General features: G+C 42.0%; 1 protein-coding gene and 1 long non-coding RNA gene across 2 annotated transcripts; both read left to right on the top strand.

Moving 5' to 3' along the window:
* Nucleotides 1-649: 649 nt before the first annotated feature.
* Nucleotides 650-6,036, top strand: LOC309397932. The gene is made up of 3 exons (XR_014176330.1): nucleotides 650-898; nucleotides 1,917-1,985; nucleotides 5,842-6,036. It is a non-coding gene; the product is annotated as an uncharacterized lncRNA (long non-coding RNA).
* A 3,076-nt stretch (nucleotides 6,037-9,112) lies between these two features.
* Nucleotides 9,113-14,863, top strand: TMEM35A (transmembrane protein 35A). The gene is made up of 2 exons (XM_081964327.1): nucleotides 9,113-9,295; nucleotides 12,882-14,863. The coding sequence occupies exons 1-2, from the start codon at nucleotides 9,176-9,178 to the stop codon at nucleotides 13,266-13,268; spliced, it is 507 nt and encodes a 168-aa protein (XP_081820453.1). The 5' UTR covers nucleotides 9,113-9,175; the 3' UTR covers nucleotides 13,269-14,863.
* The last annotated feature ends 2,099 nt before the right edge of the window (nucleotides 14,864-16,962 follow it).

Here is a 16,962-nt window from a genome sequence, read left to right as displayed (position 1 = left end):
TTTGCTCTCCTCTCCTCTCTACACATATGTGCGTCTGGGATAAGTCCCATCTGTTCCTCCCCCTCACTCAGCTCAGGCCCTGAAGACAGCTGCCTCTCCACCTAGGGGAGGACGGAAGACCCCAGCTCTGCCTCTGTCTCGCTGTTTCCTTATTGGAGCCTTACAAAGGGTCCGAAGCAGGCCCAGGCCCTCCTTCAACCTCCTCCTCGTCTGAGTCTGCCGCTAGCTCTGCTGGCGGCCCACAGGGACCACAACATTCATTTCCCTTTAAACTCTGGATAAGAATGGAAGCTAAGCCTGGATTTCAAGCTCTTTCCCCAAGACACATAGTTATTTCAGTATACTTAGGGGCTGAGCTTTTCTTGCAGCCATGTTCTCTCAGGATTAAGCTAGCCTGTGAACAAAATGATTTAGTCAGTAAGATGCACTTGTCCTACCAATCACCCAATACTGTTTCCTCAACCCATTTAAAACTTATGACAGATCTGATAGTTGCTTCCTCCAGAACCCCAACTACGATCTGTTAGGAAATGAGACATCTCTCTCTCTCTTTCTCTCTCTCTCTCTCTCTCTCTCTCTCTCTCTCTCTCTCTCTCCCTCCCTCCCTCCCTCCCTCCCTCCCTCTCTCCCTCTCCCTCTCCCTCTCCCTCTTTCCTTATGCTGAACTGGCATTTTTTTTTCAAAATGGCAATTTTTACAGGCTTGAATTTACTGCAGCCTTAAGGAAACGGAGCCAGGTATTCGATCCAGATTAGAATGAGGATGATTGCGGCAAATTAACCAACAGGACTGAGAATTTGGAAGCAAGAAGCTGTGGAGAGTCCTGGATTTATTTTCCTATTGCTTCCTTTACCTCAGAGGAGATATTTGTATTCAGACAACAAATTCTGGTTCTAAGGTAAACCCAGCCTAGGAATATCATCTTGCCGAGCCTTTCTCAATATATTGTCTTCTAAAGCTGCTGAGCAAAATCACCTGGGATGTTGGCCACCGATGTAAAGCTAATTTAGAGAATACCAGAAAGATCTAGAAGGAAAACCAAAAATGCAGACACGTGAAACAGAAAGCAGGCTTTCTATCTTAGGACGTATCTGCGTCGTGCTTGAAGCTCCTCTTATTCTGATTCGATTTAAATTTTGTTTTATTTTATTTTATTTATTTTTATTTTATATTATTATTTTATTATTTATTTCATTATTTTATTTATTTATTTTTTATTTTTTATTTTGTATATTTTAGATTTTAGGTTTTAGGTTTTCGAGTTTTTTAGATTTTAGATTTTAGATTATATCATATTATGTTATGTTACATTATATTATATGTCTTTTATATTTTAAATTATTTTTATATTCTTATTTTATTATTTATTTCATTATTTTATTTATTTATTTTATATTTTTTATTTTGTATAATTTAGGTTTTAGGTTTTATGTTTTAAGTTTTAGGTTTTAGATTATTTTAGATTTTATATTTTAGATTATATTATATATATTATATTATATGTCTTTTATATTTTAAATTATTTTTATTTTTTATTTTATTATTTTATTTTATTATTCATATTTTATCATTTATATTTTATTATTTCTTTTTTACATTTTTAAACTATCCACCTTCCTCAAAGAGGGATTTGTTCCCCTGTATATAGTCCCAAAAGAGCATATCTATGCAACTGCTGTGCTCTTTCCTTTCCTATCTTCCTCCCCTCCCTGATAGCAAATATTGTGTACTGTGGCAGGAAACACAAGGTATCCCTTCTGATATGCTTGAAAGGACAGATCTGCAATAAACGGCTGCAAATTGCAAAACAGCAGAATTTAGTTACACTGTAAGATAAGCTTCTGAACCACACAACAGAAAAGATTAGCTTTGTTTCGCAGGATTTATTTAAATAGAAACTCTCTGTTTTCCTTCAGGGATAGGAAGATGAACAATAAACATCAGAGATGGCCGTTATAAAGTGGGTTTGAAATAGGTTACCTCAAGTAAGTTTTGCTAAAGTATATTCAAACGCTCCTTAACCTTGTTTTGCCTTCCTCGTTCTATTATTTCCTCAAGTTTTAAAATTGCAGTAGAAGCTCTGTGAGGTAGAAACTATGCACGTACTGCATCGTTATAGACCCGTGATGGTGAACCTATGGCGTATGTGCCAGAGGTAGAAAGCAGAGCCCTCTCAGCTGCTCTTCGGGTTTCGGGAATGCACAATGTATGCTGGCCAGCTGTTTTTTGCGGGTGCTGGAATGCCAGAAAACGGCCTGAAAAATGGCCTGAAAATGGCCTGAAAAACGGCCTCAAAACAGCCTGGAAAATGGCCAAAAACGGCCAAAAAAACCAGGCATGTACACACTGGCCAGCTAGTCTTCTGGTTTCCGGTGCTTTGCCATGCACACATTCATGTGCATGCATGCACATTCCAGTTTGGGCACTCGGTGCAGAAAAGGTTCGCCATTACTGCTATAGACTATTAACAATAAACAATGTCATTTTGGAGACTCTGTAAGAAACCGTCTCATTTTGAAGACGTCCTATTTTACTTTTCTCTTGAAAAAGGAATGCTTTCCTGTCTCTTTAAACCTACAAGTGAAAATGTCTGTGATCACCACTTCATCCGATTGTTCCATTTTTGAGGTGTTACGCTTTCCCTTAACAATCGTCGCGCTAAATGTGTATCCCATCTGTTGTTGATTCTCCCCCTGCCATTTGTTATGTTATTTTTATATACTTGTGTGTTCTATTTTCATGTGGTTTTACTGGTTTCAGTGCCTTTTAACTAACTGCACGCCGATTGCATGGTGCATAGAAAAACCATTATTGGATTGGGATAAAAATTTCATGCACCAGTATAAAAGCACAGCTCTCAAATGTTTAGAAGCATATGTTGGTTTGGCTAAAGAGCAGGTAAAATCCTAAGGAAAAGTTATACGCTCTGTGATGCAGGAGAATTATCCTTTAGAAGGTAAAGAGCTGAGGTGGCACAGTGCTTAGAGAGCAGTACTGCAGGCGACTTCAGCTGCTGTTCAGCAGTTCAAATCTCACCTGCTCCGGGATGGCTCAGCCTCCCATCCTTCTGAGGTGGGTAAAACGAGGACCCAGATTGTTGGGGGCAATATACCAACTCTGTAAACCGCTTACAGAGGATTGTAAAAGCACTATGAAGCGGTATATAAGTCTAAGTGCTATGGCTATTTTCCTTCCTTCCTCCCTCCCTCCTTCCCTTCCCTATCCATCCATCCATACCAGCTAAAGGTTGACTCAGCCTTCCATCCTTCTGAGGTGGGTAAAATGAAGACCCAGGTTGTTGAGGACAATATATCAACCCTGTAAACCGCTTACAGAGGGTTGTAAAAGCGCTATAAAGTGGTATATAAGTCTAAGTGCTATTGCTATTGCTAAAGGATGTTATTTTCAGCCAAAAAGTTAAATTAGGTTTGTTTGTTTGTTTAAATTAAGCTTTAAAATGATTGCTATTACTATAACCAACCTTGCTAATTGGAGCGTTCTTAATTTTGAGAAGATCTCTGTATATCTTCCCCCTCTTAATCTGACCGTGACATTTATATGCACAGACAGAACAACGGTTGCCAAGACGATCAAAATGAAGCCTTGGCTGTTTACGGAGTAAGTTCCGGTCTGTTCGTCTGCCATCCTCACCCATCCTCTTTTTCAAACCAAATTAGCTCTCAGCCAGGCCTGAATCCCAGAAGAATCACTATAGAAACCTCAAATCCCACACTGGGCCATCTTTAATGTGAAAATGGGCCTGTCACATGTTGCTTTCCGCTAGAATGAAGATGTGGCGTGTAACACGGAAAGACCCAGGAGGATGAGCTTCAACTTCAAGCTTGCTATAATAAGCACAAAGACTTTCCAACCATTTGCAGATTTTTAACAGATTAACAAAGTTGGAAGGGACCTTGTAGGTCTTCGAGTCCAACCCCCCACCCAAGCAGGAGACCCTACACCTTTACTGATAAATGGCAGTTCAGTCTCTTCTTGAAAGCTTCCAGTGATGAAGCTCCCACAACTTCTGAAGACAATTTCTGTTCCATGGGTTGATTGTTCTCACTATCAGAAAATTTCTCCTTATTTCCAGGCTGAATCTCTCCTTGATCAGTTTCCATCCGTCATTCCTTGCCTGGCCTTTGGGTGCTTTGGAGAATAGCTTGACCCCCCTCCTCTCTGTGGCAGCCCCTCAAATGTTGGAAGACTGCTATCCTATCTTCCCTGGTCCTTCTCTTCACTAGACTAGCCATGCCTAGTTCCTGTAACCGTTCATTGTATGTTTTAGCCTTCAATCCCCTAATCATCCTGGTTGCTCTTCTCTGCACTTTTTCTAGAGTCTCAACATCTTTTTTATAGCATATGACCAAAATTGGGTGCAGTACTCTAGGTGTGGACTTACTAAGGCTTCATAGAATGGCATTAGTACCTCATTAGTGGTGAGAGAGCAGGAGTTTACAGCTTATTGACCCGTCACATTAGCTGTAGAGTGAGTAGATGCTCAAAGATTTTGCATAGGAATCTTTCTTAAATCCAACAAGCTCATGCATGAAGCTCGCAGGATCCTGTTGGACAAACTAGTTGCCTAAGACTACAAACCCCATCATCCTCTATCAGCATGGGCATGGCCCCTTTGGTAAGAAATGATGGGAGAAGCAGTTCCACATATCCAGAGCAGCTAAACAAGGAGGGAAAGTTTACAGAAGTGGCAAGGGATTTCCGATATCCTTCTACTAATTTTCTTCTAATCTGCAGTTTTCTGAAAGGGGCAGCATTCAGCATTCTTCAAGTCAGAGTAGTAGTGCTGAGATCATAGTAAGGATGCTGTAAAAAATGTTTATTTTGATTGACAGGGGTACAGGTTAATTTGATTTATAAGGAAGGGATAACTGCAGCAAAGACATCTCAATGGTGTTACCTGCAGCAACAGCCCCTGAACTCGTTCGGAGCATAGCAAAATGCAAACTCTGTTGACTGTAAAGTCAAGAGGGCTAAAATAAAAACAAAACAGGGAGCGATTTTGGAAAGAAAATTGCAGGCAGGAGACGCGGAAGCCACTCTCTCATCCATTCCCCCATCCTAATTGTTGTGTTCTCACTGCTGCTTTCTGTAAAGGGAGCGAGGCTTGTTTTGGATGTTGCTAGCCTGTCGTCTTTAAAATCTGTGGCAAATAATTTAATTTCTCCTCCGTGCCTGGGAGCAGCTCCTAACGTCCTATTGATTGGATGGTTTTAAAAAATGGATTTCTTTCTGCAGATTCATTCCCCGTAGCGATAGCACTTCAACTTATATACCACTTCACAGAGCTTGACAGCCCTCTCTAAGCAGTTGACAGAGTCAGCAGATCACCCCTAACAATCTCGTGTCCTCATTTTGCCAACCTCGGAAGGATGGAAGGCTGAGTCAACCTTGATCCGGTCAGGATCGAACTGCTGGCAATCGGCAGAATTGTCCTACCATATGGCATACTAGCCACTGTGCCACCATGCCACTACCATAACCATTATCCATTTCCCACATCAGTTCATATATGTTGAGTCGTGGTGGTGCAGTGGTTAGAACCCTATGTCTACTGCCTGCCGGCTACCTGCAATTTGGCAGCTCGAATCTCACCAGAGTTCTGACCTAAGCTTCCCCAAACCACCAAGCAGACTCCTTGTCCTGACAAAAACAAACAAAACTCCTTTTTATTAAGTTACTGTGAATTCCTCTCATTCACATCCAGCAAAGTTTTTCAAGGGTGAATTTTACAGTCACGGACGTTATCTGTTTTCTTTCACTTCCTTCTAAAAGAAATGCTTGTTGTTCTTTGTCTTGATCATGGCATTGCCACGATAACAGGATAAGAAGCGATGGATGGAACTAATCAAGGAGACACTCAATCTAGAAAGAAGGAGAAATTCCCGACAGTGAGAACAGTTAACCAATGGAAAGTCTTGCCTTCAGAAATGGTGGCTGCTCCATCGCTGGATATTTTTAAGAAGAGACCGGATAGCTATTTGTCTGAAATGGGATAGGACTACTGTTTGAGCAGGGGGCTGGACTAGAAGATCTCTTTCCGAGTCCCTTTGGGGAGAGGGGGCGGTCTATAAATTTAATAAATTAAATTAATTAATCTCCAAGCTCCCTTCCAACTCTGTCATTCTGAAAATCAACATCTCACCTGTTCTTTACACTGTTACAGTTGGGCCATGTGACTTACTGTATCATTTATGACTTATTTATAGTCTTGCAGGAAAAGAGAGCGAACTAAGTCTAAAGTGGGGGGGAGGTTATTTACTCTGCAAAACCAGATGCATAGCTGAGGAGAGAGTCGAGATCAAGTGATCGGAACATGATATCTGCTGGAAAATATTGATTGGCTTCCTTGTAAGGCCGCTTGGAACACGACAGAACTGCCATTGGTGCTGTTTCCATTGACTAACGAAGAGGCTCATAGTTGAAGAAAAAGAAAACAATTAGCTGTTCTTCCCTTTTGTAATAGAGAAGATAATATCTCCAAATATTGCTTTAAAAAAAATATCCAAATATTGCTAAAAGAATTGCTAAAAAGATAATGACACCATGAAGGAAAGCGAATTCCTGGAACATCCCCAGCAGTGGTGGGATTCAAACATTTCTACTATCAGTTCTGTGGGCGTGGCTTTGGTGGGTGTGGCATGCCTTTGTGGATGTCGCTTTGTGGGCGTGGCAGGGGAAGGATACTGCGAAATCCCCACTTCCTCCCCACTCCAGGGGAAGGATACTACAAAATCTCCATTCCCTCCCTACCCCACTAACCTGCTTTTCAGCTCCGTTCTCCTGTGCAGGGCAACAAAAGAAGACCCAGCCGATCAGCTGGGACTCCGGAAGCAGAGAATAGATGGGCGGGGGGGAGCCAGAGGCGGTATTTACCGGTTCTCAGAACTACTCAAAATTTCCACTACCTGCTGAATATCACCTCTGAGCCCCAGAATATCATACAGGAAGTGTGCATTACAGGCATATGTGTTTTGCAATTTAAAAAAAACCTACTTACTTTTAAAAACATTTTGTTTCCTTGAAGAGTTTCGTAAACAGCTTAATGATTGGTACAATGCCAGTCAAATTGGACACCCGATAGTCAGATTTAAAATCAAAGTTACATTTAACTTTGTTAAACTGGCGTCTATTCCACAGAAGGATCTAAACGGATCCTTACTGTACTCCAGGATCCCTGGGCATGTGGAGAAATCTACCGGATCTAACATTTGAAATCTTGTGAATAATCAATCCATCTTCTATGTCTGGAGGCCACGGAGATAAGTTGAAAAGGAGACAGGCCACGCCTAAGGGAATCTATCAAGAAATGGCAATATCCAGTGAGTAAAAAATTCAGTATTTGCTTAGCTTACTGTCAATCTTTATGATGAGGGAAACAGACTTCTTATACAAAACAAGCCAGCAGTGAAAATAGGTATATTTGATAAAGGTTACAAGCCTCAGTTTTTTTTTTCCCAGATCTTTTGAAAAGGATTCAGAATTTTTTTCTTTTGCTAAGAATATGTCTGCCACCTGCTGTTCAGTCAAGTGCTTATATTAATAACTTTTAAATAATAAGAATTCAATTGCCGGTTGAAATGCCTTTGTTAGTAAATCAAAACCAGTCGAGTAAATTTATGCAGTGTTGCAAGCTTAATTTTAACAGACCTCAAGTAATTTGCTTGCTTCAAAAGCAGCAAGTGTTTAGTAAGCCTCATATTCTTCATCTTACTCCTGGATTTTTCTGCTTCCAAGTACAGGTAAATCCTCGACTTACCACAGTTTATTTAGCAACCAAAGTTACAACAGCTCTGAAAAAGTGACTTATGACCATTGTTCACAGTTACGACCTTTGAAGCGTTCCCCCATGATCATGTGATCGAAATTCAGATGCTTGACAATTGGTTCACACTTACGACCGTTGCTGCCTTCCAAGGTCATTTGATCCGCTTTTGCGACCTTCTGACAAGCAAAGTCAATGGGGGAAGCCAGATTCACTTAACAACTGGGTTGTTCACTTATCAATTGCAATGATTTGCTTAATAACAGTGCCAAGAATGGTGGTAAAATGGGGCAAAACTCACTTAACAAATGTCTCACTTAACAACAGAAATTTTGGGCTCAATTGTGGTCATAAGTCGAGAACTACCTGTACAGCTCTCTTCACAACAGGATAATCATTTTGTCACCCAGATCCATAAATGCTCCCCAAATTTTCTCTAGGAGCTCCTTATGATTATTGTCACCGAACATTGGGGGTATGGTTCCCTTTTATTTTAAGGCACAGGTGCACAAAAAGGGCAGCATAAAAACTTTGGACAGACTTAAAATAGCTTTTAAAAATATAACAACACTTTTCGGACTCTGGAAACAAAACCAAAAATCCCATGGATGGTCATGCGTATCATTACCCAGTTTTCAGGCTGCTTTTGTGGACCTCTAAAGAGTTGGATAGAATAGAATAGAATAGAATAGAATAGAGTAGAGTAGAGTAGAGTAGAATGCAGAATGCAGAATACAGAATAGAAATAGAATAGAATAGAATAGAATAGAATAGAATAGAATAGAATAGAATAGAATAGAATAGAATATAAAGAGTAAAGTAGAGTAGAATACAGAATAGAAATAGAAATAGAAATAGAAATAGAATAGAAAGAGTAGAGTAGAGTAGAGTAGAGTAGAGTAGAGTAGAGTAGAATACAGAATACAATATAAAGGATAGAATAGAATAGAATAGAATAGAATAGAATAGAACAGAACAGAACAGAACAGAACAGGTCATGTTCTTAGCATTTATACAACAATGGGCATCCAGCTGTTCTGCATCTTTCTTGCATGGCCCAGAGAGCTTTCGTGGACAAGGACAAGCCTTTTCCCATGTCAGAAGGTGGATGGATGCCATGACCAGCTCCCACCGTCTCTTGCACCACCTTCCCTGCCTCTTGTTTGGCAGATGCCACCTTGCCAAGGCTGTGAAAAAGCGGGACGTTAGGACCCAGAGGCTCCCAAACCAAAAGAGGCATCCCGTCTCTGCTTTGTGTCATCCTCCGGATTTCTGCAGCCTTCCACTCCTCCCCCTCTCCCCCCCCATCTCCTTCCATGGTGACTGACCACCCCTTGACATAGCCAAGGGATCGGAGCAAACTGGGAACCCGCCCGCAGCATCCTGATCCGAATGGCCTCCCCCCGAACTGTCACCATCGTGGCCCTCTCGGTGGCCCTGGGGCTCTTCTTTGTCTTCATGGGGACCATCAAACTGACCCCCCGGCTCAGCAAGGATGCCTACAATGAGATGGTGAGTAAATACAGTGGCGGTGGTGGTGGGAGACATTTTGCCAGCTGGCTGCAATGTTATTGTAGGAGCTTAGAATGACAGCAACGGTTGGAGTGATGCAAAAAGGGACCGAATATGTACCACCCAACACTCTCGTCTCTTCCCCTCCTCCGTTTACAAGGTTCCTTTGGTCCCTTCTTCCTAAGGCAGGTTCTCTTGCCATCCAATGAAGAGGGAGACAAAACTGGTAGGCTGTAAAAGAAGGGAAGGGGAAAAAGCAGTTGGAGAAGCATAGAAAGGCAGTCTAGAGCAGAAAGGACCTCTTCATTATTTCCAAGAAAAAGCAAGGTGGACGTGATTTAAATGGTTTTGATGTTAGAAGGGATGGGGCAGCAGAGGGCTAGTGATGGATGGTTTTTTGCCAGAGGCAGAAGAGAACTTCTTCCACACCTAAGGGATTGCTTATTAGGGCGAGGAGAAGGTGGCCCACATAAATCTCGAAGACCCCTCTCCCCTTCCTCCAGCGTTGTTGTGACAGACTCACAAATCGTCCCATTATTTGGCCTCCGTATTCCCTATAGCCTGTTAACAGGGACCCACATGGCTCAGGTTGCCTGCAGCTCAACGCCGCGTAATGTTCTCCCTCAGAGAAGCTTCTAGAAAATGACAAACCAGGCTTTTCCGTCAGCCCGGACTAGGGAGCTGAAAGGAGAGAGGCATTCCTTATCCATCAGAAAGCAAGTCTGTTTCCAGCTCTTTCCATGTTTTTTTTTTTCAATGAAGGAATCTGGTGGTGAGATCCAGTTGCATGACAATGCAGACAGTCAAACCATAAAGGGGTTTATTTATTTTTTTGTCTGTTCCAGGAGGTCACTCATAATGCAATAATGTTCACTCATATGACATTACTGAAATGGCCAGACTTGTAATTTCTGGGAACAAACAATAATGGAACTTTCTAGCATGGTGGGGTTTTTCTCTCTTCTCTTCTCTTTCCTTCCATTCCATTCTATTCCTCCTTCTCTTCTCTTCTCTTCCCTTCCCTTCCCTTCCATTCCCTTCCATTCCATTCCTCTCTATCTTATCTTCCTTTTCTTTTCCTTCCCTTCCATTTCATTCCTCTCTATCTTCTCTTCCCTTCCCTTCCCTTCCCTTCCATTCCTCTCTATCTCTTTTCTTCTCTTCTCTTCCCTTCCCTTCCCTTCCCTTCCATTCCATTCCATTCCTCTCTATCTTCTCTTCTCTTCCCCTCCCTTCCGTTCCGTTCCCTTCCCTTCCCCTTCTTATCCTGATAAGTGTTACTTTATTTGTATTTCCAAGAGCTTGATATCACTGGTCAACTGAACTGCTTTTTTTTCTTTTTAATTAATTATATTTGCACTGTGTTGTAACAAACATTCCTTTTCACTCATTGTTGTACTCATCCAGTTCACCCCGTGTAGTATGGTTTGGTTTTGAAGTTGTGTGACATAATCTCTCCATGATTTGCAAAATATGTTTGATGGCATAGTGTGATGTAAGGATTGTGGCTAAGCTCACAAACGAGGGGCTTAACCCAAGGTATAAATCTAGTCATTGGGACCAACAGAACAAGGGAACAACCTGTGACTTCTCATGATGAACGAACGCCTCTTGGGCAGGATGCCTATCTCATTTCAACTAAGATACTAGTGCTTATTTGTGATTCAGTGTATTGTCTGCCACTGTGATTTGAAAGGCAGAGATTATGCTTTGACTTTCGGCGTGAACTAGTCATCTGCCTGCTACAGTACTCAATAAACCATCGTTAAGTATCTCATAGCTTCACATGTTGTACGAACAAGAAGCACCGTGACACCATGTTTTTCAGTGCATGGCTAGGAAAGGATGATGTGTATAACACTGCAGGTTTTCAGATGACACTTAATGACTCTTTTTTTTTCCAACTTCTTATTCTGAAAAAAGAGTTTTACAGCTTTAGGAAGTCTGGGTTGCTTTTTTTGTATTTACATTTGTATTTATTTATAGGTGTGCATCATTTTATTTAATGGTTATAAGAATTCCTCTCTGCAGCTACTCTATTCCCCCACCCACACATAAATACATTGATTTGCCCACCCAATCCAATTTCTTTTCCCCGGGATGAATTATGTTTTTTTAAAAAAAATACAATTTCCATTCTTCAAACTGTACACTGCTTGCACAGGGACTGTAAGAACAAGAATCTGTTCACAACCTTATATTATTTTATATTGGATGTTGGTGGCATCTCAGAATATAGGACATTTATTGCTGTAGTTGCTTCATCCAGGGGCATCTGGCTTTGTCTGATCTTGGAAGCCAAGCGGGATGGGAAGCTCCCAAGGGAAAGCTTTGGTGGAAAGCTGGAGTGGGAAGTCAGGAAGGAGAAAATCCTGAGTGAATGCAAAGATGAATCATCTCCATGCAGTTCTCAGGAAAGCCGCCTGCCAATGAGGTCAGAAGCTCAGCTAGATTCAAAAGATATCTTTCTTTCAAATAAATTATATTGATAGTAGCACAGTAGTCCTGCCTTTTGGTTTGCCTGGGCTGCATTGAGTGAAGAGAAATCATTTGGGCCGCATATAAAACATAGTTAACAAGGTTTCTTTCTTTCTTTTTGTATTTTTGTTATCTCGTGGAGCCAATTACTAGCAGTCCATGGCCACACGCTGCCATGGGCTGTGGTATGAACACACCTGTTCTATATGCTCCACATAAATAGTCAAAGTGGTTTTCAGTAGCTGATGTATTTGACAAAGATTTCTCATGAATCATCCCTGGAAGCTGAATACATTATTATTACCTCATCCATCCATCCATCCATTCCAAGATGGTCTACTGACTATTTCAATCAAGCCATCCATCCGTCCATTAACCCATCCGTCCATCCATTCATACATCCATCTGTTCCAAGATTGTCTACTGATTATACCAATGCAAGTGTCGATCAATCCATCCATCATTCTATCAATCCATCCATCCATCCATTACAAGACTGTCATATCAATGCAAGAATCCATCCATCCATCCATCCATTCATCTATCCATCCATTCTAAGACTGTCTACTGACTATACCAATGCAAGCATCCATTAAACCATCCATCCATCCCATCCATCCTATCCATCCATTACAAGATTGTCATACCAATGCAAGAATCCATCCATTCATCCATCCATCCATCCATCCATTCGAAGATTATCTACTGACTATGCCAATGCAAGCTTCCATCCATCCACCAATCCATCCATTATTGTATCCATCCATCCATCCATCCAGATTGTTTACTGACTACACCAGCGCAACAGTTCCATAGGAAGTTCTCCATCGGGAGAAACTAGAATATAAAACCTTCTTCATCTAGCCTAGGTATTCTGCCACTGAGCTTTAGTCCCCTTCTTCACTCTTATCATACCAAATACAGGTGGAAGAAGATCCCTTTGTTCCTTACTGTACGTTTCCTCCTCCTTCCCCTGTGATAGGATTGGTATTTCCTGTTTGACTGGACCCAGAACCAATCCAAATGGTGCCCCCTCTCCCTCCCAAGGGGGTAATAAACCATAACTCAGCCAGTCATGAATGCTGTGCTCGTCTTCTTTTGCTTACAGAAGCGGGCCTACAAGACCTATGTGAGGGCACTGCCCATGCTGAAGAGGTTGGGAGTCAGCTCCATCATTCTCCGCAAGAGCATTGGAGCCCTGGAGGTGGCCTGCGGGATCGTCATGACCCTGGTCCCGGGCCGCCCCAAAGACGTAGCCAACTTTGTGCTGCTGCTCCTGGTCTTGGCCGTGCTCTTCTTTCATCAACTGGTGGGGGACCCCCTCAAGCGCTACGCCCACGCCTTGGTCTTTGGGATCCTGCTCACCTGCCGTCTGCTGATTGCACGCCAGCCTGAAGACCAGTCTCCGGAGAAGAGGACCCTGACGGTGAACGGGGAAGAGCAGCAGTTGCTGGCAGACGCAGCCCCAGAGAAGGGCAAAATCAAAGTCTCCTAGTAGGTGCCTCTGCACGGGACCTACGGACCCTCTTCACAGCTCTCGGTGCGGAAGAGCTACAACAGAGCAACCTGTCTCTTTTTTGTCCTTGATTGATTTGTTTTTTGGAAAGGGTTCCGTTTTGGAGCATGGGGAAATCCTTCAAAGTGGCCAGTTAAATTTTAACCTGGCTTTACATACTCTGAACCTCTAGAGCTGCCCTCTGCTATATAGCCCCCCCACCTTCCACACACCAGTGTGTCATCATCATATATCAGATCTAAAAAAAAAAAAAAGAAACGTGTCTCTTTGTATCGAGCGTGTAAATGTCCAGGTGCATCTGTGTCTCTTCTGTGCGTGTGTGAAAGAGGTGGACAGCTGAATTGCTTTGCCTGAATTGACTCTGTGCCAAAATGCAGTCCTTCAGGGGCAGGGGGGAAAAAACACCCCCAAATTCCCAATTGCAGTCTTTGCTCATTCACTTTCCTGGTTCACCTACTACGCCAAGCAATGCATGCCTCCACCCTTTCTCAGCAGATAATAAAGGATCTTGCAGAGACCATAATCCATCCACCAGGCCACTTCTCTCCCAAGTCTGTCTGTTGGTTGTTGGCAAAAGAACAGGGGCTATTCCCCATCGGTCCCCATGTAAATTTGCTTCTTTGGCCATCCATTCTTACTCACAGAAGTCACAGTTTAAGGTCATGTTTTTCAACCAGGGAGGCTTTAAGCAATGGTGGGACTCCAAATTTATTACTACTGGTTCTGGGGGCGTGGCTCAGTGGTGGGTTCCTACTGGTTCGGACCAGTTCAGTTGAACTGGTAGTACTTTGGCGGCCTGGGTCGCTGGAACCGGCAGTGACCCAAGCCTGCCACGCCCCTGAACCAGTTCTCCTAGCGGTGCTGTAGTTGCTGCCATCTTGTTCTTTGCTTCTGCGCATGCACAGAGCAATTTTTATTGCATTTAGTAGTCAAATGCCCACGAGCGCACAATTGCACGTGCACCAATCCAGCAGTAATGCCAGAAGCAACCCACCCCTGACGTGGCTTTGTGGGCATGGCAGGGGAAGGATATTGCAAAATCCCCATTCCCTCAACCACCCCACTCACCTGCTTTCCAGCTCCGTTCTCCTGTGCAGGGCAACAAAAGAAGATCAGCTGGGAGGCAGCAGGGGCGCGGCCAGCCTATTTGCCGGTTCTCCAAACTACTCAAAATTTCTGCTACTGGTTCTCCAGAACCTGACAGAACTGGCTGAATATCACCTCTGGCTTTAAGATGTGTGGACTTCGATTCCCAGAATTCCCCAGCCAGTCCAAGGGTTAAGCCACACTGCTTTCAGGTGATGCTAACAGCGCGTGATCAATTTTCTCTTCTGCGTAGGTCTCTCTTCTTATGCCAAGACATTGTGAGCTCTCTGTGAATGGAGAGGCTTTTATGGTCCAATATGGGATGAACCCGAAAAGCGAGTCTCAACTATCAAGAGAAATACATTTTTAAAAGCTATGTATAAATCCATGTGTTGCTTTATTCATATTGTCTGGTTTGCATTCTTCCCCTGCTCTTCTCTTCCCCAGCCCTGGCCCAATTTATAAAAAAAAATAAACTTTTTGAAATTTGGAGGAATTTTGCTTTTTTTTAAAAAAAAATTATGGGACGCTGCAATTCTTTGCATATATATTTGCACACCACCACATGCATAACTGTATTGGCTTTTATCATACCATGTATTGGTGTTTGAATGACAGGAAGCAGAGTCAAGAACCCCGACAGGTAGCTGCTATCAATTTTGTTGGAACATACTGAAATGTGTTGAAATGACACCGGAGAAGATCTGAGAATAAGTCCTAAAGGTAACGCTTCAAAATGAAAAACAGCATAGTCAAAGGTGTTTGGGAGAATATGACATATTCATCATGTATGGTACATTATTTGTAATATGTGCTCGCTGTCAGGGTTCCAACAGATGCTTTAATTGAATCATTAGCCTCGAGCCAAGCTTCAAAATAAATCCAGTTATTTATTAGGAGCTTCATGTCAGCGTGTTCCCAAGTGAAGCCAGCTCTGACCCCACGTAATTTATGGACCCAGTCATAACCCTTTTTCCCTCCTCCCCCCCATGTGTCATCAATCACATTCGTCAATGGGGCAATTTCTCAGGTTGTAGAGATCACTCCCCTCCAGCCACTGTAAGTAACCCTGGGAGACAGCCTTGAAAGAGATAAGTCTGGAATGTGCCTCTGTCTTTTGCTGCCGTGCTGTTTCATCGGTTTCCTATCCCCCCCCTTTCCTATGGCAACTCGAGACGAGGCCAGGGATGCTTTGTGAGTTGACACTCATGACATCGTGGGGCACATGTTGTCACTGGAGGCCTGTGACCATAGAGATATGTAAAAATATGGGACTAGATTGCCTGTTATCCCAATGAACGAGGTTAAAAAATAGTCCTTCCAGGAAATCACTGTTAAAATGACTTCATGACCCTTGGCCACATGCCTCAAAGATATAAAATTCTCTACATGCAGCAGGTATTTTTTTACATTAAGACTGAACAGGTATTCTCTGTGGACAATCTGTGAAACATGGCCGCCACTTCTTTCCATTAAATACTGATGTATGTTCATATCAAGATTAAGAGGGAAAAATAAGTCTGAATTTTTCCATGCCATACCTATCCCATAGAATATTGGCCAATACGTCAAGAGATTCAAACTCTATCTGCAGAAGCCAAGCATTAAATAAATCCCTGTATTGTCTCTGGAGCTGTTTCAAACTCCAGTTGGAATCTCTGAAGTTCTCAGTCATGACGAATATACTCAGTTTTCTGTGGTGAGTTCAGTTGATTTGGGCTAACAAAGGTTTGATAATACCACAGAAATGTAGAGTATCTGGCAAAAAAAATTGCAATGGCTTTTATGTGCTGTATGCCATTTGCAAAGTTTTTGAGAAATGCTGAACAAGATTGCTGTCCAATGTACTGAAAAGTTTGCCCTTGTACGCAAATATAGTTTGGATCTAAAAAGCAATTGAATTGCAAACTTTCAGCATTAAGTCAAATTGAACCTAACATGCTGGGTATAAAATATAGAACAGAATTTCATTCACGAAGTATTAGCCAGTTTTCAATGAATATTTGGCCATTTAAAAACCAGAGCAATACAATTTTAAACATTCAGGGTCTAGAATATTTTCTGCATATTGGAAAAAAGGACATTTTTCGTGTACTTTTGTAGAAAGACCTCATGTATTGCAATCCTGGGTAGGTTTTCTCATAAGTAAACCTCACTGGATCTAATGGGGCTTGTTTCTACACTCCTGCTTTACTCCTTCAGTGTCAAAAAAGTTGCTTTTTGAGTGTAACCAAAGATTTGTATTTTAAATCAAATTTGAATTTGGAATTAGAGAATTAAGACAAATTGGTCTTTAGGAAACCCTCTGTGGATCTGTGTAAGAAAGTCCAGCTTGGTAATTGTGCTTATAAATTATGAAATCTCAATACAGATAGTCCTCAATTTATGACAATTGAGCCCCAAATTTTTGTTGCAAAGCGAGACATTTGTTAAGTGAGTTTTACCCCCATTTTACAACTTTTCTTGCCACAGTTGTTAAGTGAATCACTGCAGTTCTTAAATTAATAATATAGTTGTTGAATGAATCTGGATTACCCGTTGACTCGGCTTGTCAAAAGATCATAAAAAGGGAATCCTATGACCCTAG

Source organism: Natrix helvetica, assembly GCF_964273705.1.
Source record: "Natrix helvetica genome assembly, chromosome: 11".
NCBI classification, from domain to species: Eukaryota; Metazoa; Chordata; class Lepidosauria; order Squamata; family Natricidae; genus Natrix; species Natrix helvetica.
This window is presented reverse-complemented; position numbering and strand designations above follow the sequence as displayed.

Bases quoted from the DNA above. Each gene is read 5' to 3' on its own strand.
- TMEM35A (XM_081964327.1), top strand. From the start codon at position 9,176: ATGGCCTCCCCCCGAACTGTCACCATCGTGGCCCTCTCGGTGGCCCTG. The intron at 9,296-12,881 runs GTGAGTAAATAC...TTTTGCTTACAG, and splicing joins AGGATGCCTACAATGAGATG to AAGCGGGCCTACAAGACCTA.